General features: G+C 46.1%; 1 protein-coding gene across 6 annotated transcripts in view; it reads left to right on the top strand.

Annotated features, from left to right (window-relative positions):
- The window catches only part of LOC147012591 (AMP deaminase 2-like), a 65,017-nt gene that overhangs the window by 2,174 nt on the left and 38,109 nt on the right, over positions 1-24,734 (top strand). For 4 of the 6 annotated variants that reach the window (XR_015051004.1, XM_085853604.1, XM_085853602.1 and 1 more), the window contains exons 2-9: positions 10,482-10,609; positions 10,923-11,053; positions 11,527-11,595; positions 14,199-14,283; positions 14,769-14,982; positions 17,830-17,932; positions 21,043-21,132; positions 21,274-21,403. Coding sequence is in view for 5 of the 6 variants with exons in the window: in XM_085853604.1 (XP_085709730.1) it covers positions 10,482-10,609; positions 10,923-11,053; positions 11,527-11,595; positions 14,199-14,283; positions 14,769-14,982; positions 17,830-17,932; positions 21,043-21,132; positions 21,274-21,403 (950 nt within the window). In the remaining variant the exon portion in view is untranslated. Of the gene's footprint in view, positions 1-5,543; positions 5,588-10,481; positions 10,610-10,922; positions 11,054-11,526; positions 11,596-14,198; positions 14,284-14,768; positions 14,983-17,829; positions 17,933-21,042; positions 21,133-21,273; positions 21,404-24,734 lie in introns of all 6 variants that reach the window. The other 2 variants (XM_085853605.1, XM_085853603.1) reach the window with 2 other exon arrangements.

Raw genomic sequence — 24,734 nt, 5'->3', positions numbered from 1 at the left:
TTCAATCATACAAAAATGCACGTACATAGTCAAAGCAAGAACAATACGCAGAGTTAAAACTGAATAAAGCAATGCACAAGCACTTATACGGGTTTACTTAATAGACTGGCGCTACACACACACATTTACACCAAAAGCAAAGAAAATACAAGCCACCCTCACAGGCAAGGAGGCAGACAGGTCCGTGGACCAAATGAACGTGGGACCTGGGTGATCGGCCAGGTCCACGAGACCGAAGGGGTCTTACCCGCGCCCTCGTGGCGCAATGGCGGGCTCGCCGCAATGTCCGCGTAACGTGCCTGACTCCGTGCCCCTGGTATGGTCGGTGAGCTCCTTTGGGGTGCGTTGCGCAGGCACGTGTTGGTCAGCACTACGGTTGGGTTGGGGAACAGACGGGGTTACCGGTGCTATCTCAGCGCAGATGGAGGGGGGGGGGGATTGTTGATGCTCGGGGTCGGGAGAAGGGAATGGCGGACGCTCCGTCCCGCTAGCAGGGTCTCGGGACCGCACCGACTCCGGCGAACTCTTGCTCCTGAGTCCTCTTCTGCGTCCCTGCTCCACTCCTCGACTCGTCCCTCGACCTCCACTCCGAGCTCCGTCCCCTTCGCCGTCCGATCCCCGCAACGACAACCTCTCGACTCCACGACTTCCGACTAGCGACACTTTCTGCACCCACGAGCTGCGTTGTGCTCTCTTCTTTATAGACGAGGGGAGGAGCTTGTATGCAGATTCGTGGATCAAAACGCGATTGGAGGCGGGGCCACGCCACCCGACGTTCAGCCATTGGTCGGGCAAAAAGGGGCGTGAGCCTCTCCTGATCCGAATTTCCTCTCCCGTTAAGGCACGCATTTACAGTGGGTTCGGAGGTGGGGCCATGACACCCGATGCTCAGTCATTGGATGGGAGAAAAAGGGGCGTGAAGCCTTCCTGATCCGCTTCTCCTCTCCCGGAAGGATCCATGTCCACTCGTGGCTTGATGCATTCGGCAATAATCACCGAACGGGCCCTGGACAACACTGCATTCGGTGTTGACAGGTGGTGTGGTTGTTGGTTGTGGAAGGAGAAAGGCGAAGGTGGTGGGGGGTTTGCTGTGGTGGTTTGAGTTGTTGGCGGCTTAATGGTCCAAAATAACAATAGAGAAAGAAAAATGGCTAACTCAAAGCATCGCAGTCCGGATGAATCGCACATATTCCCTCTAAACAACAGGTGTGGACTAACTACACATGAACTTAGTGTCATAACTGATCTAAGGACCCTTTATGGTGTATTGCGAATTTCCACAGCCGTAACAATATCATTAAACCAATCGATGACTAACACATGAAAAATAATTCATACAGTGGCACTGAGTGCAACGGAACAGCACTCAGTAGAGCGTCTACCCCCGCCAAGCTGAACAGTTTACGTTTTGTATCCCACTGATGGGTCGGATCTGAATCTGGATCTCTCGATGGTGAAGAATCATTTTAAAATTTAAATTATCGTATCCGGTCCCAGATTCAGATATTCCCCAAAATTGAATCGATTCGTCCTTTTCACACGCCCAACCTCCAAGTTTCGTCGGAATCCATCCGTAACTTGTTGAGATGTCGTGCTTGTAGTGTCCGAGGTGCAGTGAGATACGGAGAGTCGAGAGGGTAGTCGTAACTCTGTTTATTGCGTACTCGGATGTGCACTACTCAGAGCCTCTAGCGGGCGCGAACAGATATATGCATTGCAGACACGTGACTATTATCACAACTCCTCCACGCCCCTCGCGCTCTATGCTCATACACCACACTCCTCCCCCCTAAAAGTATGATTATAAACTGACAATTATAATCATAAAATGACAACACTACACTAATCAAAAATCATTGACACTGACACAAAAAGCAACTCGTGCCAAAACGGAACCCAGAAAAAGCATTGGCACTATGACACAAAAAGCAACTGGTAAAACAGAAGGACACTAATCATCCAAAATCCCCCCCAAGTACCACGTCTCTTGATCCGCCCCGGGCAGACAGCGCCCCCAGACGGCCCATGCTTACACGCCTTCCGGCGAGGTCGAGGTGACACCCTAGGCGAACCTCCCCCTGCACCATCAAATGCCCCCGGTCGACAAGCTTGCTCGTCTCCCTCGGACAGGACTGAATCAGGTAAACACCCCGAGTCCGCAAGCCCCGTGGACGCCAGCACATCTGACCTTGGCGAGATCAGAGGTTTGCGCTCCATAGCGCTCGGCACATCTGGCTTTGACGATATCAGGGGCGGGGGTGACGCTGAACAGCGAACCTGCCCCGGCTCCCTGCCATCAACCCGAACCAGGCAATCTGCTGGTTCCATTACCTTCACATTCATCGGTGGCTGCACGTATCACATTTCCACACGGTAACGAAAACCCATGAAGCATCGTCGGCGCAGATGTAAACTTCCCCTCACGCAAAGCATGTTTCCACATCTCAACAACCGATGCTGCCTGCTCGCTCGTGACAGGCTGGCACAACATTTTAACAAACAATTTTGGCATGTCAGGATGACACAACACTTTAACAAACAATTTTGGCATGTCAGGATGACACAACACTTTAACAAACCGTTTAAGGTGTTGAACACCGCCGCGATGCACAAGATCATTAAACACATCTGTGAGGAACTGCGGATCGTTGCCAGAACCCAATCTCTCGGGTATGCTTTTATTCTCAACGATCAACCGCAGCCTTGTTTCAGTAATGCCCGTCGAAGCACCCCGCCAAAGCTCACGCTCCGGCCACCCAGCGAACGCACCGATCACAATCAAACACGTTTCGCTCAAACGTGGACTATCGGCATTTGCTTCCTGACACGTGGTGCAATGCTGAACCATTTGCTCCGTGGCGATAGACCGTTGCGAGGCCTCGATAATCAAACATGAAACGATCATAAAATAATGGAACAGGCCGTGAGCAAGCCTCTTGGTTTTAACGATGCCGAGGTGACTTGCATGCAGGTCCTCGTCTGAACGTCGAAGAGGACACCGTCGATGGGCACGCACCGCGACCTTCTTGGACGCGACCCGGCTCGCCCCGGATTTCTTTCGGTGCCAACACATCAACGCGGTTGGTTGATCCAGACGAAGGTGGACCCTCCACGCAAGGCAAGCGCGAGAGCCTGTCGCAGCTGGCATGCTCCCCGTTGCTCCGGAACCGTACATCGTAGTTGCAAGAAGCAAGGAACAGACACCAACGTGGTATCGCTACGTCCCCTGCCACCGGTACCTCGCCCTCGGGTCTCGAGGGAGGCACGGGCTCAAACGGAGGTACGGGCCCCGAAGGAGGCACGGGCGCAAATGGAGGTACGGGCTCCAAAAGAGGAACCTCCCCCAACCGACTCTCTAATTGGCTCGGCATGGGTCGCCCAATGTGAATGGCTGGCGCCAGCCAGTCTCGGCCCAAGAGCGCCGGCCCCTCCCCTCGTACCACAAACAGCGAAAGCACGGCGTTCCGACCCTGGTAGGTCACCGATACGTCCTTCATATCAAGTGGCGTAATCGCTTCACCGGTGTACGTGTACAGCGTGAGGGTAGACCTGATAAGGTGAAGACCGTGGAGTCTACGAGCGGTCTGTTCGCCCATGATCATCACCGCGGCCCTGGTGTCAATTTGAAAAACGATCGGTGTCTTGTTCACCTCGATCTCCACTGTCATTGGTCTTGTTACCCTCGGACCAGTTGAAAACAGGTTCACCATCGGCTGCAGGTCCCACCCGGGGTTGTCTGGGTTGCCCCGTGCAGATTGCAGGACTCGCTCCGGGACGGAAAAGCGTACGTCATGTACAAAACCTCGCATAGGTTGCAGGTCTTGCTCTGGGTCGTCAGGGTGGTCTTGCACAGGTTGCAGGTCTTGCCCCGGGTCATCAGGGTTGTCCCACGCCACGTGGACCGCCGGACCACCTATGAGGCTCTGGCCGGCAATGGTTCGGACATCTCTCAGCGTCTGTTCGACGGCCGATGCCGTTCCCACTGCTGAATTGAACGTAATGTCCTCGTACTTCAGCTGTAGTATCGCCGAAACCATGTCTGAGTCTTACAATCCAGAAATAAAACTATCATTGAGCCTGGCCTGCCGTTCACTCGACGTGAATTTGCAGGCGACGGCGAGATGTCTCACCCGCGCGGTGAAACTCGCGATATGCTCCCCTGGGCTCCTTGCCAAGTGAGCAAACTCGTACCGCGCGAGCTGCGATGATTCTCCCGGCGCCATGTGCGCCTGGCAATCCAATTGCTCCGGAAACAACTCAAAGTCATTGCCGACGAAAACATGCACTCCGCCATGAGCGGTGGTCCAATACCAATCCATCGTCGCCAATTGTCGTGTCCGAGGTGCAGTGAGATACGGAGAGTCAAGAGGGTATTCGTAACTCTGTTTATTGCGTACTCGGATGCGCACTACTCAGAGCCTCTAGCGGGCGCGAACAGATATATGCATTGCAGACACGTGACTACTATCACAACTCCTCCACACCCCCTCGCGCTCTATGCTCATACATCACAGTGCTACATCTCGTTTTGGCCCCATCTATCAATGGTGAACAATCACTTTAAAAAAAAAATTCGAGTATCCGGATTCAGATCTTATCTGAACCAAAATTATGTTTTGCTGTCCTTGAGTGACCCACATACACACACAAAAAAAATTCAGAACGGTTTTTTGAACACTGGCCAAAAATCGTGAGACAGGCGGATGTTGCAGATCAACATTGTTGGCGAAAAAAAAATTTTTTCACCAAGTGACCAGGAGAGCTGAGGGAGAGGGGAATGAAACAATGACCTGAAAAAATGGAGTGCTTGTGAATGAGGTCATTTTATGGAGAAAAGATCATGAGTATGGGTGGGAGATGATCTGAGGTAGTGGTGAACAGCTGTCTTGAAGCCCGAAAGGGAAGAATGGGACTAAACAGACCGGGAAAGTTTGTTTCACAGGTGAGAGGATAGAGGAGCAAATAAGTGGAGGTGAGCCGTGAGCTTGTAGTTGCTGGACGTTAAAGATCTCTCGGTGTCTTTCGACGAAGAGTAGGTAAGTTATCGCTTGCACCCTGAACAAATTTCAGATTCATTCCCGAACCTATGGGGAGGACGCCATCAGCGGCACAGCTACACTCTCTAACAGTAATGCTACTCACAGCCACTTGCTCCATACTACACTTTACAGGAGAAGAATGAAAGATGACAGCACAGATTTAAATTGTGTTCCATAAGTTAAGCATCAGTCGTCATTGTTATTTTTGCCAAAAGCCCTTTTAACAAGGAAGAGAAATTGGTGGGATGAGAGGCAGGCGGGGTGGTAGAATGAAGACATCACAAGCTTGTATAGCTACCCAACATTCCCACATCGACGACGATGGTATCTCGAGTGCCAGATGTTTGTGAGACCCAAATCGGTTTACATGACATTGTTTCCAGTAATCTATTTGCATTCCCAGCATGTTTGTATGTTTGATTTAAAGTGATCTAAATAATGATAGTGTTTTTTTTGTTCTTTTTTTACCATGTGATACTGCACTGATCCAAAATCAACTTGCAGAGAAACCTCGAGGTGCGAGTGCCATGTCTGCTAGACCACTCAGAGTAAGAGAGAAACAGTTATAGCAGTCTGACGTGGTGCGTAAGATGTCGACCGAGATGAGTAAACAAATAACAGCTGTCTGTCCATTTCAAAATCAAGACAATAACTCCCCTGGACTGCCTGCTTCATTCCTCGAACCTGATGTCACAGGTTTTATGTTTATTTGTAAATGAGAAAGACAAGACAACCACTCCATCATCTTCTTCTTCTTTCGGCTGCTCCCGTTAGGGGTCGCCACAGCGGATCATCTGTATGATCCGCATAGTGATTTGGCACATGTTTTACGCCGGATGCTCTTCCTGACGCAACCCTGGTCGCCTCTTACGACACAGGGATATGGTACACCTATTTTAACCGGGGTATACACCGGCCCAGTACACTGGTACTCATTTCGCCGACCTCGGAAGGATGACAGGCTGAGTCAACCCCCTGGTGTATTAATTCAGTGGCCCATCGGGGCTTGAACTCATGACCTTTTGTATCCCAAGCCGCTGCCCTAACCATTGCGCCAACACCAGGCTCAAGACAACCACTCCATCATATACTGGGAAATTCCGAGTTGGATTTGCTGATTATTGGCTTTGGAGGTTTTGCTTTAAAACTTGATTAATAAAAATAAATCAGAGTTTGTTTTAATGTTGGCCATATTTTCAACATTCAGGTAGTATTAGCACTTTGTATTGATATTTAGGAAAACCATGACCCTTTTCCTCTGGTTATCCGTTGTTACTTGCAATCGACCGTTGGTTATTGTATGAGTGAGCTGATTGGTCTCCACTGAGGATGTGTATTTTTTTTGGATCTGAAGAGCGTTGGCAACAATATTGTGCGTAGTTGTGATTCATGACCCAATTTAGAATTGGCGCAATCAGAGAGATTGTTGACTGGTATGATCAGTTCCTTGCTTTGATGGTAACTTGAAAAGCATGTCCTCATAATATAGCTTTTGATGCTTCTACTGTCTTACCTCATGCAAGCACTGCGCTGTTGAGTATTTTTGGCTTCATTAAAAGTTAAAACTTTCCAATCCAAAGCTCAAGTTGCATGGCCTGGGGTGTGCGTGGGATAGGGGACCTTATGGAAATTCCATGAGACTTGGCAGACAAGTATTCACCGATTATTTTTTTTTTATAGTTGGACAAAGTGCTACATGATTGTCCAATTTGTATTTTTTTATATTTGATCGCTATGTCAATGTGTATGATCTTGTGCTACATTTCCTTTGGTTTATGATGAACTTGAATGATATCATATTTTGTTATGTACAGTTACAAAACCAGATTTTGCGCAAGGCTATAAAAATTCCACGAAATCCTTTTGCAGTATGGAAATAACAGCTTGATACACTAAATAATTTTGACACATGACTTGAACTAATTTTTTTTATTTAAATTGCTTGATAAAGGCTTTGGTGATGCTGTTCCCAAAATATTGTTGTGGGGCCGGGTCTCGGTGGCGAGCATGACCGCGAGATGGAGCAGTAAAGTCGGCTCCACCGAACACCCGGAATTTATAGGTCGTCACTCCGGAGCCGACGGGTCCCTTATCGGACCGAAGATCGCCAATAGGTCGACCACGTGGGATAGGGTCGATTGCCAATTTCAATATACCTAAGTACCCACGTCGTCCAAACGACCGGGGAAATTCACCTTCTGCAGGATCTGCGCGATCCGCGCCGTTACCGAGCCGCATCCGAGTCGTACCCCGAGCGGAGAGTACCAGATTCCTGCCGGGCCGATTGCATGATTACGACAACAATGAAGCCTCCTAATTCCTGTTCGCTGCACGGCAAACCAATGCAAGAAGCACAGAAACGAGCTGGTACATTCAACAATCGGGGTATTTATTTTGCAATAATCGGGGAGGGGAAGCACACAAAGAGCAGAGTTATCCAAATAAGAAATGTAATGTACAATGAGCAAAAGAAAGCACTTGCACAATTCTACTTGAAGACTGGCCCACACACAGACACGCACACAAAGAAATGGACCCCGTCGGGTCTTTATTTTATTGAAGGCTTCCAGCTCGAGGAAAGGTGAGCTGGAGACCAGAGCCTATGTTTGGACCTGTCCACCTCATGTGGTCTTCGACGATCTGGCTCGGCGGGACTCGAACCCGCAACACGATGCCATTCCAAGCACCAGGTACCGTGCTCTCCAACCGGCCACGCACCAATCGACCAAGGAGAAGATCACAGACGACGATGATCCAGGACCAGACGAACCAGCCAGCTCCAAGACCCGCGACCCCCAAGACGACGATTATCTGATGACGACGACCACCCGACCAACGCTCCCAGCCTGGCGTTCCTTTTATTCCTTTTTCCTCCGGGGTGAGAAAATTGCCATCTGAGGCGATCTCCACCCTCATTGGATGGGGTGTCGTGGGAAAGTCGCTCTCTGTGGCAATCTCAACCCCATTGGCTGGGGTGCCGTGGGAAAGTCGCTCTCTGTGGCGTGATTGGACAAGGGACACGCCCCTTCCTTCCTGGGTGGAGTCCCAGTCTGAGGCGATGGAAATCTCCGCCCACGTATGTGGCCGAACACACTTGGGCAATGGCGTCGGTAAGTGAAGTGAAGGAGATTTGTTGTAAAGAAAACTCCGCACTGCACACATGTAATTCCCGTTACAGACAGGTAGGGGGCCCTAACTATAAACACACTTCCCGATATAACTTCTATAAGGACCTGAATGTTCAGTGCTCATGGCTGCCAGATTCGTAACAATATAACTCGGTGATGAGATGAATTCTGATGATCGCTGTACCATTACTGCACCCTTCTCTATTAAAAAACAACTGAACATATGGAATTGATTTGTAATTGCTGAAGGGCTGTTCCAGCGTTCATTCCAGGTGCCTTTTTGGCACGAAGGATGTGCAGAACATCTGATTGCAAGTTTCCACGTCACATAATTGCCTCCTGCAATAATAGTTCAGCACATGCAACATTTGGACCCTGGTGGGGGTGGTTTGTTTTTTAAGAGCTTACACGAGGCATTCTGAGTGAATGTAAAATGGTCTTCATGCTCACCTGCATTTGATTAATTTTTTTTCATTTATGGATGCTTTATGATGGTTCTGTCATTTTTACCTGGTGTTTCGGCTTCAATGTCCGTTGGCACGCAAAATTACCATGCTTCCCCATTGTGTCGGGTCACTGCCTTGCATTTATCAATTTTTTTCATTTATTTATATTTTCATTTACGGACGCTTTCCAACGGTTCTGTAATTATTATTTTTTTTCTCCCCGGTGTATTTGCTTCGATGTCCATCGGCACACAAAAATTACTGTGCCTCCCCATTCTCAGGTCGCTCACCTGCATATTTTTCATTTATTTATTTTCATTTATTTATATTTTCATTTAAGGATGTTTAACAAAAATACACACACACATTATATATATATATTTATATATATATCTATATATATATCTATATATATATATATATATATATATTATATGTCAAAGGGAGAAGGTGACTAGGGGTAGGAGAGGGAAGCACAAATCAGTCGGGAACATGGACATTCGGAGATCTGTGTAAGGGGGAGGGATGGGGTGGGGTACATGGAGGAACAAGTGGTACTACAGGGAATTTTGAAGGAGGTGGGTTTGGGGTGGATTAATGGGGTAGAAAAGATCATTGTTTTGAATGGGGGAAGACATGAGATGGTGGTGAACAAATGTTTTGAAGACCTGGAGAGAAGAGACGGATTGAAGAGTGTGGGAGTTTATTACAAAGGTGGGGAAAAAAGAGGAATGAAAGATTAAGGTGAGCAGTGATTGGTGAGCTGTGGAGGGGTGGGTGGGGGGGGAAGAGATGTGCAAGGCTGGAGAGGAGTCTGTAAATGGCAGAAATGATATAAACTGTGATGATGGATTCCACGACCATGCTGATGATGGGAAGTTAGCTGATAGGTCTGTAGTGGAGGAGCCTGTAAACTAGTCCACACCATATACCCACCTGTTGGTGCCACATGTCCAATTCAGTATCCATTTGCAAAGAATACCTTCCTCAAATTATTTACCAAATTTTATTTTGGGCAACCTCATTTGAGATTAGGCACCTTTGAAGGTTCTTACAAAGATTAACCTAATGTGCTCTTTAATTTGCACTTTGTGACCACAGGTTGTCTTGTTTTTTTGTTTTTTTTTTGTCCTCCAGATAATCTCTGCTGCAGAAGATGGACCGAGGTTTTATTTTCAGCCCTGTTTGTTTGTCTGTGAGCAGGATATTTTTTAAAAAGTAATTTTTGGATTCGAACGAAACTTGGTGGTCAGGTTAGGTTGGGTGTGTGATTTGGACTAATTGATTTGATTTTGTTGAAGCTCTGGATTTGAGAATATATATATATATATATATATATATATATATATATATATATATATTTTTTTTTTTTAATTATTCAAGTAATTCTTCACCATTGAAATGGAGGACAAAAAACGATATATAGCATGATGTTTCAAAAAGTTGTGGATGGATTATGACAAAGCTTTGTAGACGAGTTGGGGAGATAATGAGAACAAGCCGATTTTAGATTTTGGTTCAGGTTCGGATGCAGATCCGGCCTATCGGTGGGATACAAAACATGAAGTGTTCAGGCTGGCAGAGGTCTGCGCTCTACCGAGTGCCTTTCTAGTTGCAATTGTTGTGGTGAGTCTCCCTCAAATGGAAGTTAGGGGTTAGGGTTACTAATATGTTATGAATACGACCAAAACTTAAAAAAAAACCATCAAAATTTCAGCGTACGCCAACGTTTTACATACATTTTTATACGTTGCCATTGCTGGCTATATCGTCAAGGTGTGACCGCCTTTAGGGGTTGTATTTTTTTTGTGTGTGTGTGCTTTTTATCCCGTTATTTTTATGCTGCCAGTAAGCTATATCTTCTGCAGATGAGCGTGGCAGGGATGGGCTTCAGGCGGATTGTAGTACACTGTCTGCAACCTCACAGCCACCGTATTTTGCAAACCTCTGTGGTGCAACATCTCCCCTTGATGAGAAGATCAGCAAAATTGCTGAGGTAGGTAGTATGGTTGGAGGATTGACCTCTGACAAACCGAGCTTATTCAAACTCTTTGATTTCCTCGAACTGCAATATACTCCCAAAAGTTTTTGTCAAGAGCCGACAGCCTCACACTCTGCATTGGCTGAACACATTTGCTGTGCTTTGACTCTTTCAAGAATGTGGAGTGAATTACCTCTCCTCCCCTGTATCCCTTCCATCCTTCCAATGTGAAATGACATGCATGCAACAATTATTTTGGAAAATGAAAAAAAAAAAACCCCCACAAATGTCATGACCTGCTATAACAAGCTGTGACTTCATGAATTAGGAACTCTTCTCACGCTCCATGGTGGAAGAGGAACTGCGGAGTGCACCTTACGAGTTCCCTGAGGAGCGGCCCATTGAACGCCTCGAGGAGACTCGCCAACGCCTTCAACGACAACTCACGTTTGATGTTCAGTGGGTATCGCATGCTTGGCCACGAGTTGGACTTTCTTCTTTGTGGGATTATTCATTCATGAAGACGTGGTGATGATGAGGCAAATTGGTTTGTGACAAACCATTGCAGCACTGATGCTGGTGATCAGTTACTTCAAACGGTAGTTTGTCTTTCAAGCACTACAAGGAAAGCTGAGGGTTTTTTTGGGGGGGGGGTTGGGGGGGTTGTACACACACACACACACACACACGTGCATTGTTTCATGGCTTGCAACAGAGCAAAAATAATAATAATAATAATAATAATTCACAACCATTGGTAATCTTTTGAAGATTAACTCATTATTTTTCACTTTAAAATTACATTTGTTTAAATTCCACGCTCGAATTTTTTTGCCATTAAGCTGTGTGGTCAAAATAAACATCGAGTGTGTTTTCTATTTATTATTTCTGCAAATGCATTTTCTTGTTTTATTTTGATGTTTATCTTGCAGGAAAAAACCATTGCTTTTGAGTCAAGCACAGCAAGATTTTTTGAAAACTGACAGCACGATAAGTCTTGAGTAAGTTGATGTCAACTTTCGTCCTCCTCGTTTCTCCTACTGAACATCATCATGTCCCCTCGACGAGAACCGAGTTTGTTTCGGAAGGTTTTACTCGTTGCCCTTCTCGTTTTTCTCCACTTCCATGCTTACCATCTATTCCAAATCTGCCAGAATATTTCTACACCTTGGGATAGTTTTCAGCGTGGAAGAAAAAAAAATGCCGGTGCAAGTTCAACTTGTATAGCTTCCTTCATGTTGAGCAATTTAAAATAAAATGCAGAGGGATTCGGAAATGCAAGCTCATGATGGTTGGTGGTTCAGCATAATGTTTGTACAACTTTACGGGTGAGGCATCGAAGGATAATATTGACTTGTATTATTTACTATCGCTCGGTGTGCCTCCCATAGCTTCGCTGAGGGAATTGATGAAAATGCAGCAAGTTGTACTTCACAAACGTTGCACGTCTATCTGGTTTTTAATAAGGATGTAAAATTAAGTAAAACACGAAAAACTAAATAATCTTTTATAGCTCATAATTGTTGTTGTCTGGCTGTGATATAATTTTGTGTGCTCCTCTCATGTCTTTTCTTCGAAATGATTCCTGCTGTGGTGGAATAATAAATGTTACTGGTGGACCGACTACATTAAAACCTGAGGTCCTGTTTCTTCCTCGATCCCAAAAACACGGTGTTTTAAAACTGGCAAGTTAGTGATTGAAGGAACAAATATTTGTTCCAAGTAAATCGATTATTTGATTTACAACAGTCCCATTTGTATTATTATATGACAGCATAAATTTTTTTTAGAATAAAGCATCACAGACTGACACTGGGTTCCTTTTATGTGTAGATGGTCTGTTGTTGAAGCATACTGTGTAATCATCCTAATGTGGAGGAAATGTAATCAAATGTAATTATCTTTTCTTCCTCCTCCCCTCCCCCCCCCACACCCGCAGTCTAATTGAGATGCCCTTACTTAAAAGGGTGTGTTTGTGTGTGTGCTTCGCATTAAAAAAAATAAAAAGTTCCTCGACAACTACTTGCCCAATCGATAGGAAACTGCAAACATAGGAGGGACTCACCACGGAGAATATTTTATTGATAACACTAATGTCATATGTCGCGTGGTTTGGGAGCCATATTGGATAAAAGAAAAAAATTGAACATATTTTTCTCTGAAACCGCTAAACCCAAAAAATTGAAACGTGGCACATGACATCAACTCCCCAGTGGGTATATATTGTGATATCTGTGAAGTGGTGCAGGTGGTGAGATTTTTTTTTCCCCTATGATTTTTAGAACTATAAAAAAATATACATGGAGAATTTCCTTGAGGTGGTCATGGGGGGCGGGGGGGGGTGGGTAGCTTAATACGTTGGAGTTCCAACACCCAAAATTTTGGTCATCTCAGTGCTACGGTTCAGCCATGAAAGAATAACTTACAAACACTGCAGGTTTTGAACCAACGCGACAACGTCTACGTACCAAATTAGTTATCACGGGGCTTAATTTTGACCAATCTGCAGTTTTTGAGCAGAGTTGTGATGGTTATCTTGTGCCACGAGGGTTTTGGTGTTTCTCCTGCACCATTAATAATATAATGGTTTGGAAGTGCAGAACAATAAACAAAAGTGATTCTTTAAATTTTATTTGTTCGCTTGTTTACGGAGCTGCAGAACGATTTATAAAATAAACACATTGATCGATCACAAAGGAAAACTATTGAAGAGATTAATAAGGGTGGAATAATGGGGGCAAATGGCAAGTTTTAACTGCTTCAATGCAGCAGGAGACTTCATTGTAAAGCATATTTATCTTGTTAATTTAAATCGTGATGTGTTTACTTTTTGCTGCTGCTATCTTCCTCAATATTTTCTCAAAGCCTAGGAACCTAATCCCCTTATTCCCATAGGAAATTTGTTTTAACTATTGCGGCATTTTCCAGGAACGTAACCCCCTCCCCTGCTATATTTAAGGCTTTACGGCTTACAATGGGATCCTCAACCTGAATTGGAGTCCATGTAATGGAAGCACGGGGATCTGCAACCCTCAGCAGGCAAAATCATGCCAAGATCATTGCACGGGGTAACGGGGTACCAAGGGAATCTTCTTGATTGACTGTACGCCAAAATAAACTACAATTACAGATTATTATGCTCTCCTCAGAAAAGCATTGTGACAGGTCAGCAAGGACGAATGCTTCATGATGTTGACCAAAGGTGTGATCCTTCAAGACCATGCATTGTGCACAAAGTCCGTTGTCACAGATCGCCATTTTTGATTTGTAGCTTTCCAACTCCCAAAGTTAAGCAAGCATGTCTATAGTGGTCTGATGTTTCCTTTGAATCCGTCTTTAAAATGAGTTGCTCATTACTTTCCATTACTTTCCACTCTGCTATCCAAACCTTTTGGAGGTTTGGAGCAAACCCTTGGAGATCAGTTAATCTCTTGTCTGCTTCGCTACCATTCAGATGCATGTTATCTTGCTTTCTGACCAGTTTCCTTATTGCTTCCTCTCTCACCAAAAAATCATTTTTATCCTGCTGCCTGTCTGCTTCCTCTGCAGTTCTTCGCAATCCTCAGTTTTCCATCTGACAGCTTCACTCCCTTCTTCCCCACAGAGCTCTGCAGGATCAAAAGGATATACACGAAATATTTGAGAAAGATTTTCCTCGAGTTCACATTACCGGAGAAGAACAATATGGGGTATGAACAGCACCACCCCCTAACCATCTTCCTCAAAAAAAAAATTTTCAGCAAAACTTCCTCTTTCTCTGTCATCTTCATAATTTCCTCATCAGACTTTATTCTGCAATTTGTGGCAACTTTCACCCTTTTGGAAAGTTCCAGGTATTTTGTCTCCCCCCCACCCTCTCTCGCTCTCGCTCTCTCGCTCTCTCGCTCTCTCGCTCTCTCGCTCTCTCGCTCTCTCGCTATCTCTCCCCCTATCTCTCCCCCCTATCTCTCCCCCTATCTCTCACCCCTCTCTCTCCCCCCTATCTCTCCCCCCTATCTCTCACCCCTATCTCTCACCCCTATCTCTCACCCCTATCTCTCACCCCTATCTCTCACCCCTATCTCTCACCCCTATCTCTCACCCCTATCTCTCACCCCTATCTCTCACCCCTATCTCTCACCCCTATCTCTCACCCCTATCTCTCACCCCTATCTCTCTCTTTCCACTTGTGTAGGTACCATTCCCAGACCTAGTTGAGGCTGCAGATATCCTGGTACGTGCCTTACAAATTCGTCAGGCAAACATGACTCAAAGCTTGCAGACCTTTCATTACACCACAGCATGCTACCTTGAATCCTTGAACAAAGGCACGCTGAAGAGTGAAGCAGACTCGTTGAGTGATCGTGAAAGGGACCGTGGTCCTCAGGAGAAGCTAAATATCTCGATTGGTAAGCATACTTTTTTTTTTCTGTTCTCACCGTTGCATGGGCATTACATAATTTGTAGGATGCAGATCCTTTTCATTGTTTAGGGATATGATGTATTTAGTAGAGTGCAATGTGTTTTATATACAGTGCCTTCAGAAAGTCTACACCCCCTTTCAAATTTTTTCAACTTTTGTTGCCTTTTAGCCTGGAATCAAGTTGCATTAAATCAGATTTTTTTTACACCTTTATTTACACATCGCAACCAACAACTTCCAAGTGAAAAAAAAATTCCAGAAAATTTATTACAAAGCAATTATAGCTGTGAGTATGTTGGGATAGGTCTACTAACTTTGCACACCTCAATTGGGCAATTTTTGCCCATTCTTTTGTACAAAACTGTCCAAGCTCAGTCAAGTTGCATGGGGAGCATTGATTGACAGCATTCTTCAAGTCATGCCACAGATTTTCGATTGTATTTTGGTCGGGGTTCTGACTAGGCCACTCTTGGACATTTATCATTTTGTTCCTTCGCCACTTTAGTGTCGCTTTGGCTGTGTGCTTTGGGTCATTTTAATGCTGAAAGGTGAACTTGCGGACCAATTTCAGCTTTCTTGCAGAGGGCAGCAGATTTTCCTCTTGGATTTTTCTGTATTTTGCACCATCCATTTTCCCTTCTATCCTGACAAGTGCCCCAGTCCCTGTTGATGAGAAACATCCCCAAAACATGATGTTGCCACCATCATGCTTCACTGTCGGGATGGTTTTCTTTTTGTGATGTGCTGTGTTGGGTTTGCACCAAATGTAACATTTTACATTTTTGGCCAAAAAGTTTCATCTTGGTTTCGTCAGACCACAAAAAGTTTTGCCACATGGCTTCAGAATCTCTGGAGTGTTGTTTTTTATCTATACATATACCACAAACGGGACTCAAGGTGGGCTTTTTTGAGTCATGGCTTCCTTCTTGCCACCCTACCCTACAGACCAGACTTGGTCCTCCAGTTTGGAGGGATGTCCTGATCTCGGCAGGGTCTTGGTGGTATCATGCCCCTTCCACTTCTTGTTGATTGTCTTGACTGTGCTCCAAGGAAAATTCAAGGTCTTTGAAACCTTTTTTTTACCCATCCCCTGATCTGTGCCTTGCTGCATCTTTATCCCAGAGGTCTTTTGAAAGCTCCTTGGGACTCATGGTTGAGTCTTTGCTGTGAAAATCACTACCCAGCAGAGGAAACCTCCAGGAACAGCTGATTTTATTCTGAAATAATCAGAATTGCTACAATTTAACACAGATGGAGGCCAATTAACTTGGTGTGTGATTTTGAAGGTGATTGGTTACACCTGTGTTAATTTACAATTGCTATTATAAAGGAGGGTGAACACTTATCAAACCAAGATATACTAGTTTAGTATTTTTAATTAATTTTCTGAAATTTGTAGAATTTGTTTTTCACTTTGAAGTTGTGGGTTACGATGTGCAATAAAGGTGGCACTAGAAGGGCACTCGGTCGAGCACATACCTCCGCCACGTAATTCCTGATCCATGAGAACATATCGGGCCCATGACATTTTAAAAATATCATGCTATACAGTTCTACTGTTATGAATCTGGCAGCCATTTGCACACAGACAGTCCCCGCAGTTCAGTTAAATTTCGATAAGTATGTGTTTATAGTCAGGGTCCTGTCCTGTCTAATGGGCTAATTTCATGTGTGCGCCTCGGGTTTCTTTATAGTCAGATTTTTTACATTAAATCTCCCCTTCGCTCTATCATTGCCATTATGCATGTGCTTGGGGCCATGGGAATTGGCGGGGTGAGGTCGACTCCGTCCAGCGAGATGGGTGTGCCTCGCAACCAATGAGGGAAAGGAGTACCTCAGAATCCCCCGACCAATCCGAAGGCAAGTTACCTCAGGGCGGCGCCGCCCAGCCAGATGGGATGTTCGCCCCCAACCAATCAGGAGACGAGTGGGAAGGGAAGAAATCCCTCGGACCTCGCGAAAGGGAAAAGTAGAGTGGTCGTCAGGAGGAGAGTAGTGATTCGTGGCCATTGCTCTTGGGGTGCGTCGCTGGAGTCATCCTCGCCATTGCTTTGGTCTGTCGTCGTGGTCGTCTGCAATTGTGGTCTGCGGTCTTTTGCGGGGCACCTCATGGTGGTGGTCGAGCAGCCAGGGTCGTGGGTTCGAGTCCCACTGTGGTGGGTTGGAGTCGGTGTGACCGCACGAGGCGGAAAGGTACCCGGCCAGACCTTGACTCCCCAGCTGACCTATCCTCCTTGGCTGGAGGGTCCAATAAAGACCTGACGGGGTCCATTTCGTGTGTGTGTGTGTGTGTGTGTGTGTGTGTGTGTGTGTGTGTGTGTGTGTGTGTGTGTGTGTGTGTGTGTGTGTGTGTGTGTGTGTCTGTCTGAGTGGGGTGAAATCCTGCACACAAACAAACAAATAGACAGACAGAAAGGGGTGAAAACATAACCTCCACCTTCGGTGGGGGAGGAAAAAAGCCTGATTTAATGCAATTTGATTCCGGGCAATAAGGTGAAATTTTAAAGGGAGTAGACTTTCTATAGGTGCTGTATATTTGTTTGCTTATTGCAATCATCTGACCTTTGCATAATATTTTTCTGTGCAAATACATTTTGTGATGCTTATCAGATTGGTTCATGTGGACTTGGTGAGTTGACTTATCATGGTCTGTGGTCAAGATGTCACTTTCTGAAATTCAATACCTTGCAGTGCCATGCACAATAATGGTGAGGTTTTGATATTGTACAGATGTCAAATGCTCATCACATTGGTGTTTAATTAAAGAAGCAGCTAAATAATATCTGAACATTCTACCACTGTTCACCTTTTCAAAGCTGTTTTTTTCCTTCAGGTGAAGATGTGTATCCCTCTGAAATTCAAATGGACTGTGGTTATGGAGTTCAGATGGTTCAAGGTGTTGCACGTGTCTATAGCTGCCGGGAAACCATGGACAAGTATGTGACGATGCTTTCTTTGAGTTTTTAAGTCTGCAAGTCGTGCATTAAGGGGATCTTGTTCCCATTTGCAGAAAGCTTGACAAGAATGGCTAATCAACCTTCCCACTCTGCTTAGTGTTTTAAATATAGTATATTTACCAATGACATACAAAGTGAAAGGCAGAAGCACATGAACATTTTTCCTGTCTCAAGGTGGGACAGCCTGCAAATCCTGTCTTACCCAGCTTGAATATACGGCCATGGACAGTCTTGATATAAATTAATGTTTCATGAAATGTTGACATGCTTGCAATGACTTCTGATTTAGTAAACATAGTAAGTCTTTGGTCATAAAGCACATCAAATAGAAAAGAATAGTCAATCTATTTTGCAAGATAAAATTTCACCTAGCGTTAATGGGACAAAGCAGTGCGCGTGGGAATATGCGATGGTGTGCCATCGACAACGTAGTTCTAGTTAAGTCTGTTTCTGGTGTATGTTCCCCTTCATCCCCTCCCTTACCTCAAATGGCTACATGCAAAAAGGCTGAATGCCGAAACTCTGTGTTTGCTTCTAAATCTTGTGTCCCAATCCATCGCTTTCTGTACCCACCTTGCCCAGTTGCACCCAGCTGTTCCCGGACTCTGTTATTTTCTCCCGACGAGGTAGAAAATTTCCTAACAAAACTTGACCCTGATTCTGCAACTGGTCCTGTTGGCATCGGCCCATGTGTCCTTAAAACCCGCTTTGCTGCTCTTGCTCACCCTCTCTCTGTTCTCTTTACCCTCTCATTTGCTCAAGGTAAATCTGCCATCTGCTTGGATATCAGCAAACGTTACCGTTCTGCATAAAAAAGGTGCAAAAGCAGATCCCTGCAATTACAGACCAATCAGCCTTCTCCCAATCAGCAAGGTTATGGAATCCATCATCACTTCCAACATCAAATCCTACCTTTTCTCCAATGGCCGGATTTTCGATCATCAATTTGGATTCAGACCAGGTCACTCTACTCTGGACTTGCTGCTTCTGCTTTCGCAACACTGATGGAGGTCCCCAATTCCAGACATGAGATCAGAGCCATCTCCCGAGACATATCGCGGGCTTTTTATACGGTCTGCCACCTGTATATAATCCACCCCAAACGCACCTCCTAATTCTCTGCTTTCCTTCCTTGAAGTCCCTGTAATGTCCATCTTGTTTGCCCTGTGTATCCTGCCTCATCCCTCTACCTTCCACAGATCTCCTCATGTCTCTGTTCCCCACTGTTTTGTGCTTCCCCTCTCCTGCCCCTCTTGCCTCTTGCTCCCTTTGTTTTATGTTCTGTGTTAGCTCTTAAATGAGCCTCGATTGTATACAAAAAATAAACTTCCACAATGCTTTCAGGAATGTGATTAAATCAGAAATTTAGGCAGGAGCTAACTCCTATACTGCTTTACAAGTTATCAGCACCAAGTGTTTGCTCTTAAATAACTATTTGTATTCTTTATACTTTAAGAATAGCTCGAGAGAAAACGAAGAAAAGTAGGCCTCAACATTTTGGGAAGCATGCTCCACCCAACGACAGGAGGAAGTAATTGGTACGAATGAGTTGCATAGCTTATAATAACTCCCTCCTTCCCCCTCCTGTCCCCACCCCCTGTTGGTTGGTTATTATGTGTTGCTGATTGGCCATTGTGGCTTGCTCATTATGGTCCATTGTCTCCGGTGCATTTGATAGTTAGGATTGTAGGTGTCTGCGTGTTAATGAGGGAGAGTCACATCGCTAATTGGTGGCCTGTTTTCTTTGGGTGCCATGTGGTGTCGTTGCATCTCCATAGCTTCCACGTTTCTCCTTGTGTGCCAATTGTTAACGGGTGTGAGAAGTTTGCTGTCTGACCACAGGTGTGATGTATGTCCAAGGAAGGGGAGAATAACACACTCTATCTTACAGTGTTTGTTCACAAGCTTTTGGTGGTTTCGTGATTATCTTGTGGGTGGGATAACCATTGAATTTAAGGGCAGTCATGATGTGGCTTAGTTCGCGATGCAGATTATACTTGTCGCTGTTAGCAGAGCCGGATTAAGCCTCGGCTGGCCCAAAGGCACATTTTTGAAATTTTAGAGAATGGCCTGAAAAAATTAAATTGGATCTCGGGCTCATGGAAATGGACCCCAGACAAAAGATGAACTGATTCAACAACAAAATATTTAATACAAAAAAAGACAAATATTTAATGTGGAAAGAAAATAGTTTATTTAATCCCTCTATACAATTTGCAGTGTATGAATATTTGCATGACAAAATGCATACAGATTTGGCAGTTTGCTTTATAGTTTACTAGACTTTAGATTGCAAAGTTTGTGGCCCGAATTTTTGGCTGGCCCTAAGGCACATGCCTTGTCTGCCTTATGGTTAATCCAGCACTGGCTGTTAGTATAGGTGCGACGAACAAGGGTGCTGCTCGTGGACTGGATAATTGAAGGATTATGTAAAGAGCACCAGTTGAGGTCGTGGTCAGTGTGCGTTTGCTCCTGTATACTTTGTGAGATAGCTTGCCATTTAGAGACTTGGTAATGAGGATGTCAAGAAAAGATATCGACTGTTGTTGCTTGACTTCTATAGTGAATTTAATATTGCAGTGCTGATTGTTGAGGTGCTGAAGAAAAGTAGTGAGATTTCTCTTGTCTTGTTGCCAAATACCAAACATGTCATCTGCATAACGTTGCCAGGGCTCGGTTGAAATGGTGCCGAGAGGAGGGCTGGGCACTCGATCTTCCATGAAGAGGTTTGCTACTATGGGTAATGGTTGAGAACCCATAGCCATGCCATGCCTTTTTGTTGGCAGAGCGAGTCTTGCCATTTGAAATGTATAGAATGGAGACACGTAATGAGGTCATAAATTTGATCTGGTGATAAACCGGTACATTCCTGAAGGGTGGAGGAGTCTTGTTGACGATGTTTGATGATGGAGCAAGTCTCCGGAACACAAATGCTGGTAGAAAGTGAATCTACGTCAAAACTATGAGTGTGACAGAAGGGATAATGTCAAATTGCTAAGTGAGCTGATTTGAAATGTTTTGAGTTCATAATGTGGTGAGTCTTGTGACCCCCCCTGAAAATGTTTTGTGTAACATCCTTTCATGTGCAGGAGATCAGAATTGCCAATTCAGTATCCAGATCTGCGCCAATTTATCTTCAACATGAACCTGCTGATGGCGCTAATTGCCAACGGTCCAGTGTGAGTAAAATCTGAAATTTGAATTTGTCCATCAATCGCATTCTTCTCATTGACAGGATGATCATTGAGCTTCTCTTTAAAATTCTTCTCGGTGATTTCCCTTTTCACCATAGAATACTCTCTTTATTCTACTCTTCACAGCAAGTCATTCTGCTATCGCCGACTCCAGTTCCTCTCCTCAAAGTTCCAGATGCATGTGCTGCTCAACGATATGAAGGAGCTCGCTGCACAGAAACAAGTTCCTCATCGAGATTTTTACAACATTCGCAAGGTATATGACAATGAAGTGGCATATTTCAACTTGAGGATTTCAGACCTTCTTCACTTCCCTCACTTATCGATAGTGTTGCGAATTCGCGCCCGCTGGCGTGCGAGCGGCCACGTAACTCGAATCGCGGCACGTCGCCCACCGGGCGGACAATTCCGTTGTGACCCTCTCGGACTAACGCTGGGAACTAGTCACGGGTGGGCCTTTCGGCCTCACCACGATCGTGCCAATTGGCCCCCCGCGTGGGATAGGGTTGTTCGCCAAATTCTACCTACCTAAGTACCCACGCGGATGGTAAACCGGGCGATCGCAGGTCGACTTCGGACACGGGCCACTTTAAGCAACCCGTTCCGTACTATCGGGATAACCGAGCGGTGTTATCGTCAACCTCGACGGTTCCGATTAATTATCGGGCGTATTTAGCCCACGACCAACCCTTTACGTGAAGTAAGATGGAGATTCAATTAAAGAAAAGACGAAGCGAAACGGGAAAAACAGTTCAACATAAGGCACATTTATTCCGCGGCAAACGGAAAGCACACATATACAATTGCAACAATTATGCACCAAAAGCAAATGTAAAAGAAACACAACAATTATGCAACAAAAGAAACACAATGCAGATCTACTACCGACTACGCGAGCACACGGCAACACTTACACAGTTTTACTTTACAGACGGCGCCGACAACACATATACTCAAAAGAAAAAGGGGCCACCCTCTACGACAAGGGGGCAGACGGGCCTGTGGCCGAGACAGCGTGGAGCCTACCCGTCTTGTGATGAGCCGCAAAATGGCGGCGGTGCCCCGACTCCGCGCTCCTCCGCGGGTTTCGTTGGCACTGCTTGGAATGGGGTGGGAACGGGGCCCTCTTTACGCACTATCTCAGCGCGGGGGGAAACAGTGGGGGGGGGGTTGTTGATGCTCTGGGGAAAGAGGATAGCTGGCTTGCTTGAGTCCCGCGACGAGCGACTCCACTGCGCCCTCGACCGCGTTCCCGGCTTCCCCTCTCTGCATCTCCCCGACAGACTCCGAACCCCGACAGACCGACTCTCCTCCAGACCCGTCTTGGTTGCTGCTGCCACACTCCGCCGCCGCCACACCCCTCCAACTCGCCCGAGCCCGAAACAGAAACTGACTCAATTCGCCCCGCGCTCGGCGCTTTATAGTGGTGTGGGAGATCCCATATGCAAATTTCCGGATCAGGATGAACTCGGGGGCGGAGCCACGCTCGCCCATTGGATGGAGGAAAAGTGGGCGTGAACCTCCCCTGATCCTCGAATTTGCATATATCGATTCTACTCTGACGCGCCTGGAGGCGGGGCCAAATCGCCCCACGCTTAATGATTGGACTGATCAGAAGTGGGCGTGTATCATTCCTGATCCGGCCTTTTCCTCGGAAAGGCCGCTTTTTGCACCCGCGGCTCAGCGCGCGTCCTGTACGAGGCCAGGACAGCCTGACGCTCGGTGCCCACAAGCGGTGCGGGAATGGCGGCAGAAGGAGGAGAGGTGAAGGTGATGGAGGGTTTATTGTGGTGGTGATGGCCATGGCGACGCTTGGAATGGCCTTGATGCGATGGTTGCGAGAGCGAGTTGCGAAGGTAAAGGTCGTGGCTGTTGGCGTTGTTGCTGTTGTGAAGCGGCGTTGCAGTTAGTGGTTGTTGTGTGATGGCGGTTGAGACGTGGTTGGTTCAAAATAAACATAGAACAGAAAAACGGCTATCTTAAAGGGTCGCAGCCCGAATGAATCACATTTATTCCCTCTAAACAACGGGTTTGGGGCTAACTACACATGTACTTACAGAGATATCTCAACTACGGGACCTGAATGGTGGTTTGCGAATTTCCTCAACCACAACAATATATTAATACTGAAGGACCAATTTTGTGCTCCTCCTCGCGGCCGTGTCACGTTTTTCTCGGTACTGTGACCTGGACTGAAAAAAAACTTCGTAACTGTAAGAGTGCATCGCACATAGTGGCAATAGTCAACCTTCAACTCTGAAGCATCTATATATTAATACTGAAGGACCAATTTTGTGCTCCTCCTCGCAGTCACGTCACGTTTTTCTCGGTACTGTGACCTGAGAAGTTTTGACACGGTGTACGTCAAAGTAGACACGTGCACAAATCAGGACTTCTTCACAAGGAGTAGTGTACACCAAAAAGGACGTTTTGTAGGCCTCATTAGGTAAGGCCATGGAGTACATCGACTGGGATCCGGCTCTTACGAGAGCTGCCACTGGTTGTCATATTGGGTTCATGGAACGGAATCCATCTGTGACAGGGTTTCAGCTAGTTACCAATATTATGAATGCAAATGAGTCCACTGTACATACATTACAACATCCCTGTCCTTGTCTGCCACCCCACCCCCCGCCCCCCGCCCGCCGTCCTTTCCTCGCTTTCACGCATCGCTGGCCGTCCTCGCCTCGCTGCCCCCCCTAATCCTTGTTTGCCTCAGTCCATCCCCCACTCATCACTGTTTGCCTCACTGCCTCCCCTGACCCGTCCGTTTGCCTCGCTGCCTCCCCTTACCCGACCCCGTTTGCCTCACTGCCTCCCCTTACCTGGCCCCATTTGCCTCGCTGCCCCCCCCCCACTTGTCTCCGTTTGCCTCGCTGGCCCCCACCCATCCCCCTTTTCCTCGCTGCCTCCCCTTACCCTCCCCCGTTTGCCTTGCTGCCTCCCGCCACCCTCCCCCATTTGCCTCGCTGCCTCCCCCCCAACCGTCCCCATTTGCCTCGCTGCCACTCCCCCCATCCTTTCCCCGTACACCCCCCCCCCCATGCTTTCTTCGATGCCCTGCAAATTTGCATTGGGACATAAATAGTTGATGCAGTTGAATTACTGATTGTTTAAGAAGACCTCCCACTTGCCTCATTTTGGGTGGATGATTTTAATGTTTTAAGTTAAATTTGTTCAAGCATCAAAACATGATGTCGTCCAGTGTTTAAATGCATGGGAGTTCAAATCCAATTGCTTTTTTTGTACTCCTTCTCAAACATTAATAAAATTCAGGAATGTATCGTTGTGGAGGTCATGTCGGACAATCTTCCTCGGTGCCGGATTGAAGGGCTAATCGCACCTTCACCTATCTCAATTTGGTTCATCCGAGGTCGATCGAGCGACATGATGAATTCCTCCTCCTCACCGGGCCACTCAAAATGGCAATTTAGAGTGCTTTAAACTTGAATGCTAAACATCCCGTCAAATCTGTCCTTTATCGGACTTGTAAAACCAAATGGTTTTGTGATTGTGCTGAATCGATCAACTCAATCAAGAACAGTTCAATCGTGTGTATTCCAGAAAAGGGGAAGAGAGAACTGGGA

Source organism: Eptatretus burgeri, chromosome 14 (genome assembly GCF_056783735.1).
Source record: "Eptatretus burgeri isolate ZD-2024b chromosome 14, Ebu_testis_v1, whole genome shotgun sequence".
In the NCBI taxonomy this organism is placed as follows: Eukaryota; Metazoa; Chordata; class Myxini; order Myxiniformes; family Myxinidae; genus Eptatretus; species Eptatretus burgeri.
Note: the sequence above shows the minus strand (reverse complement) of the source record. Positions and strands in the feature narration are given on the sequence as shown.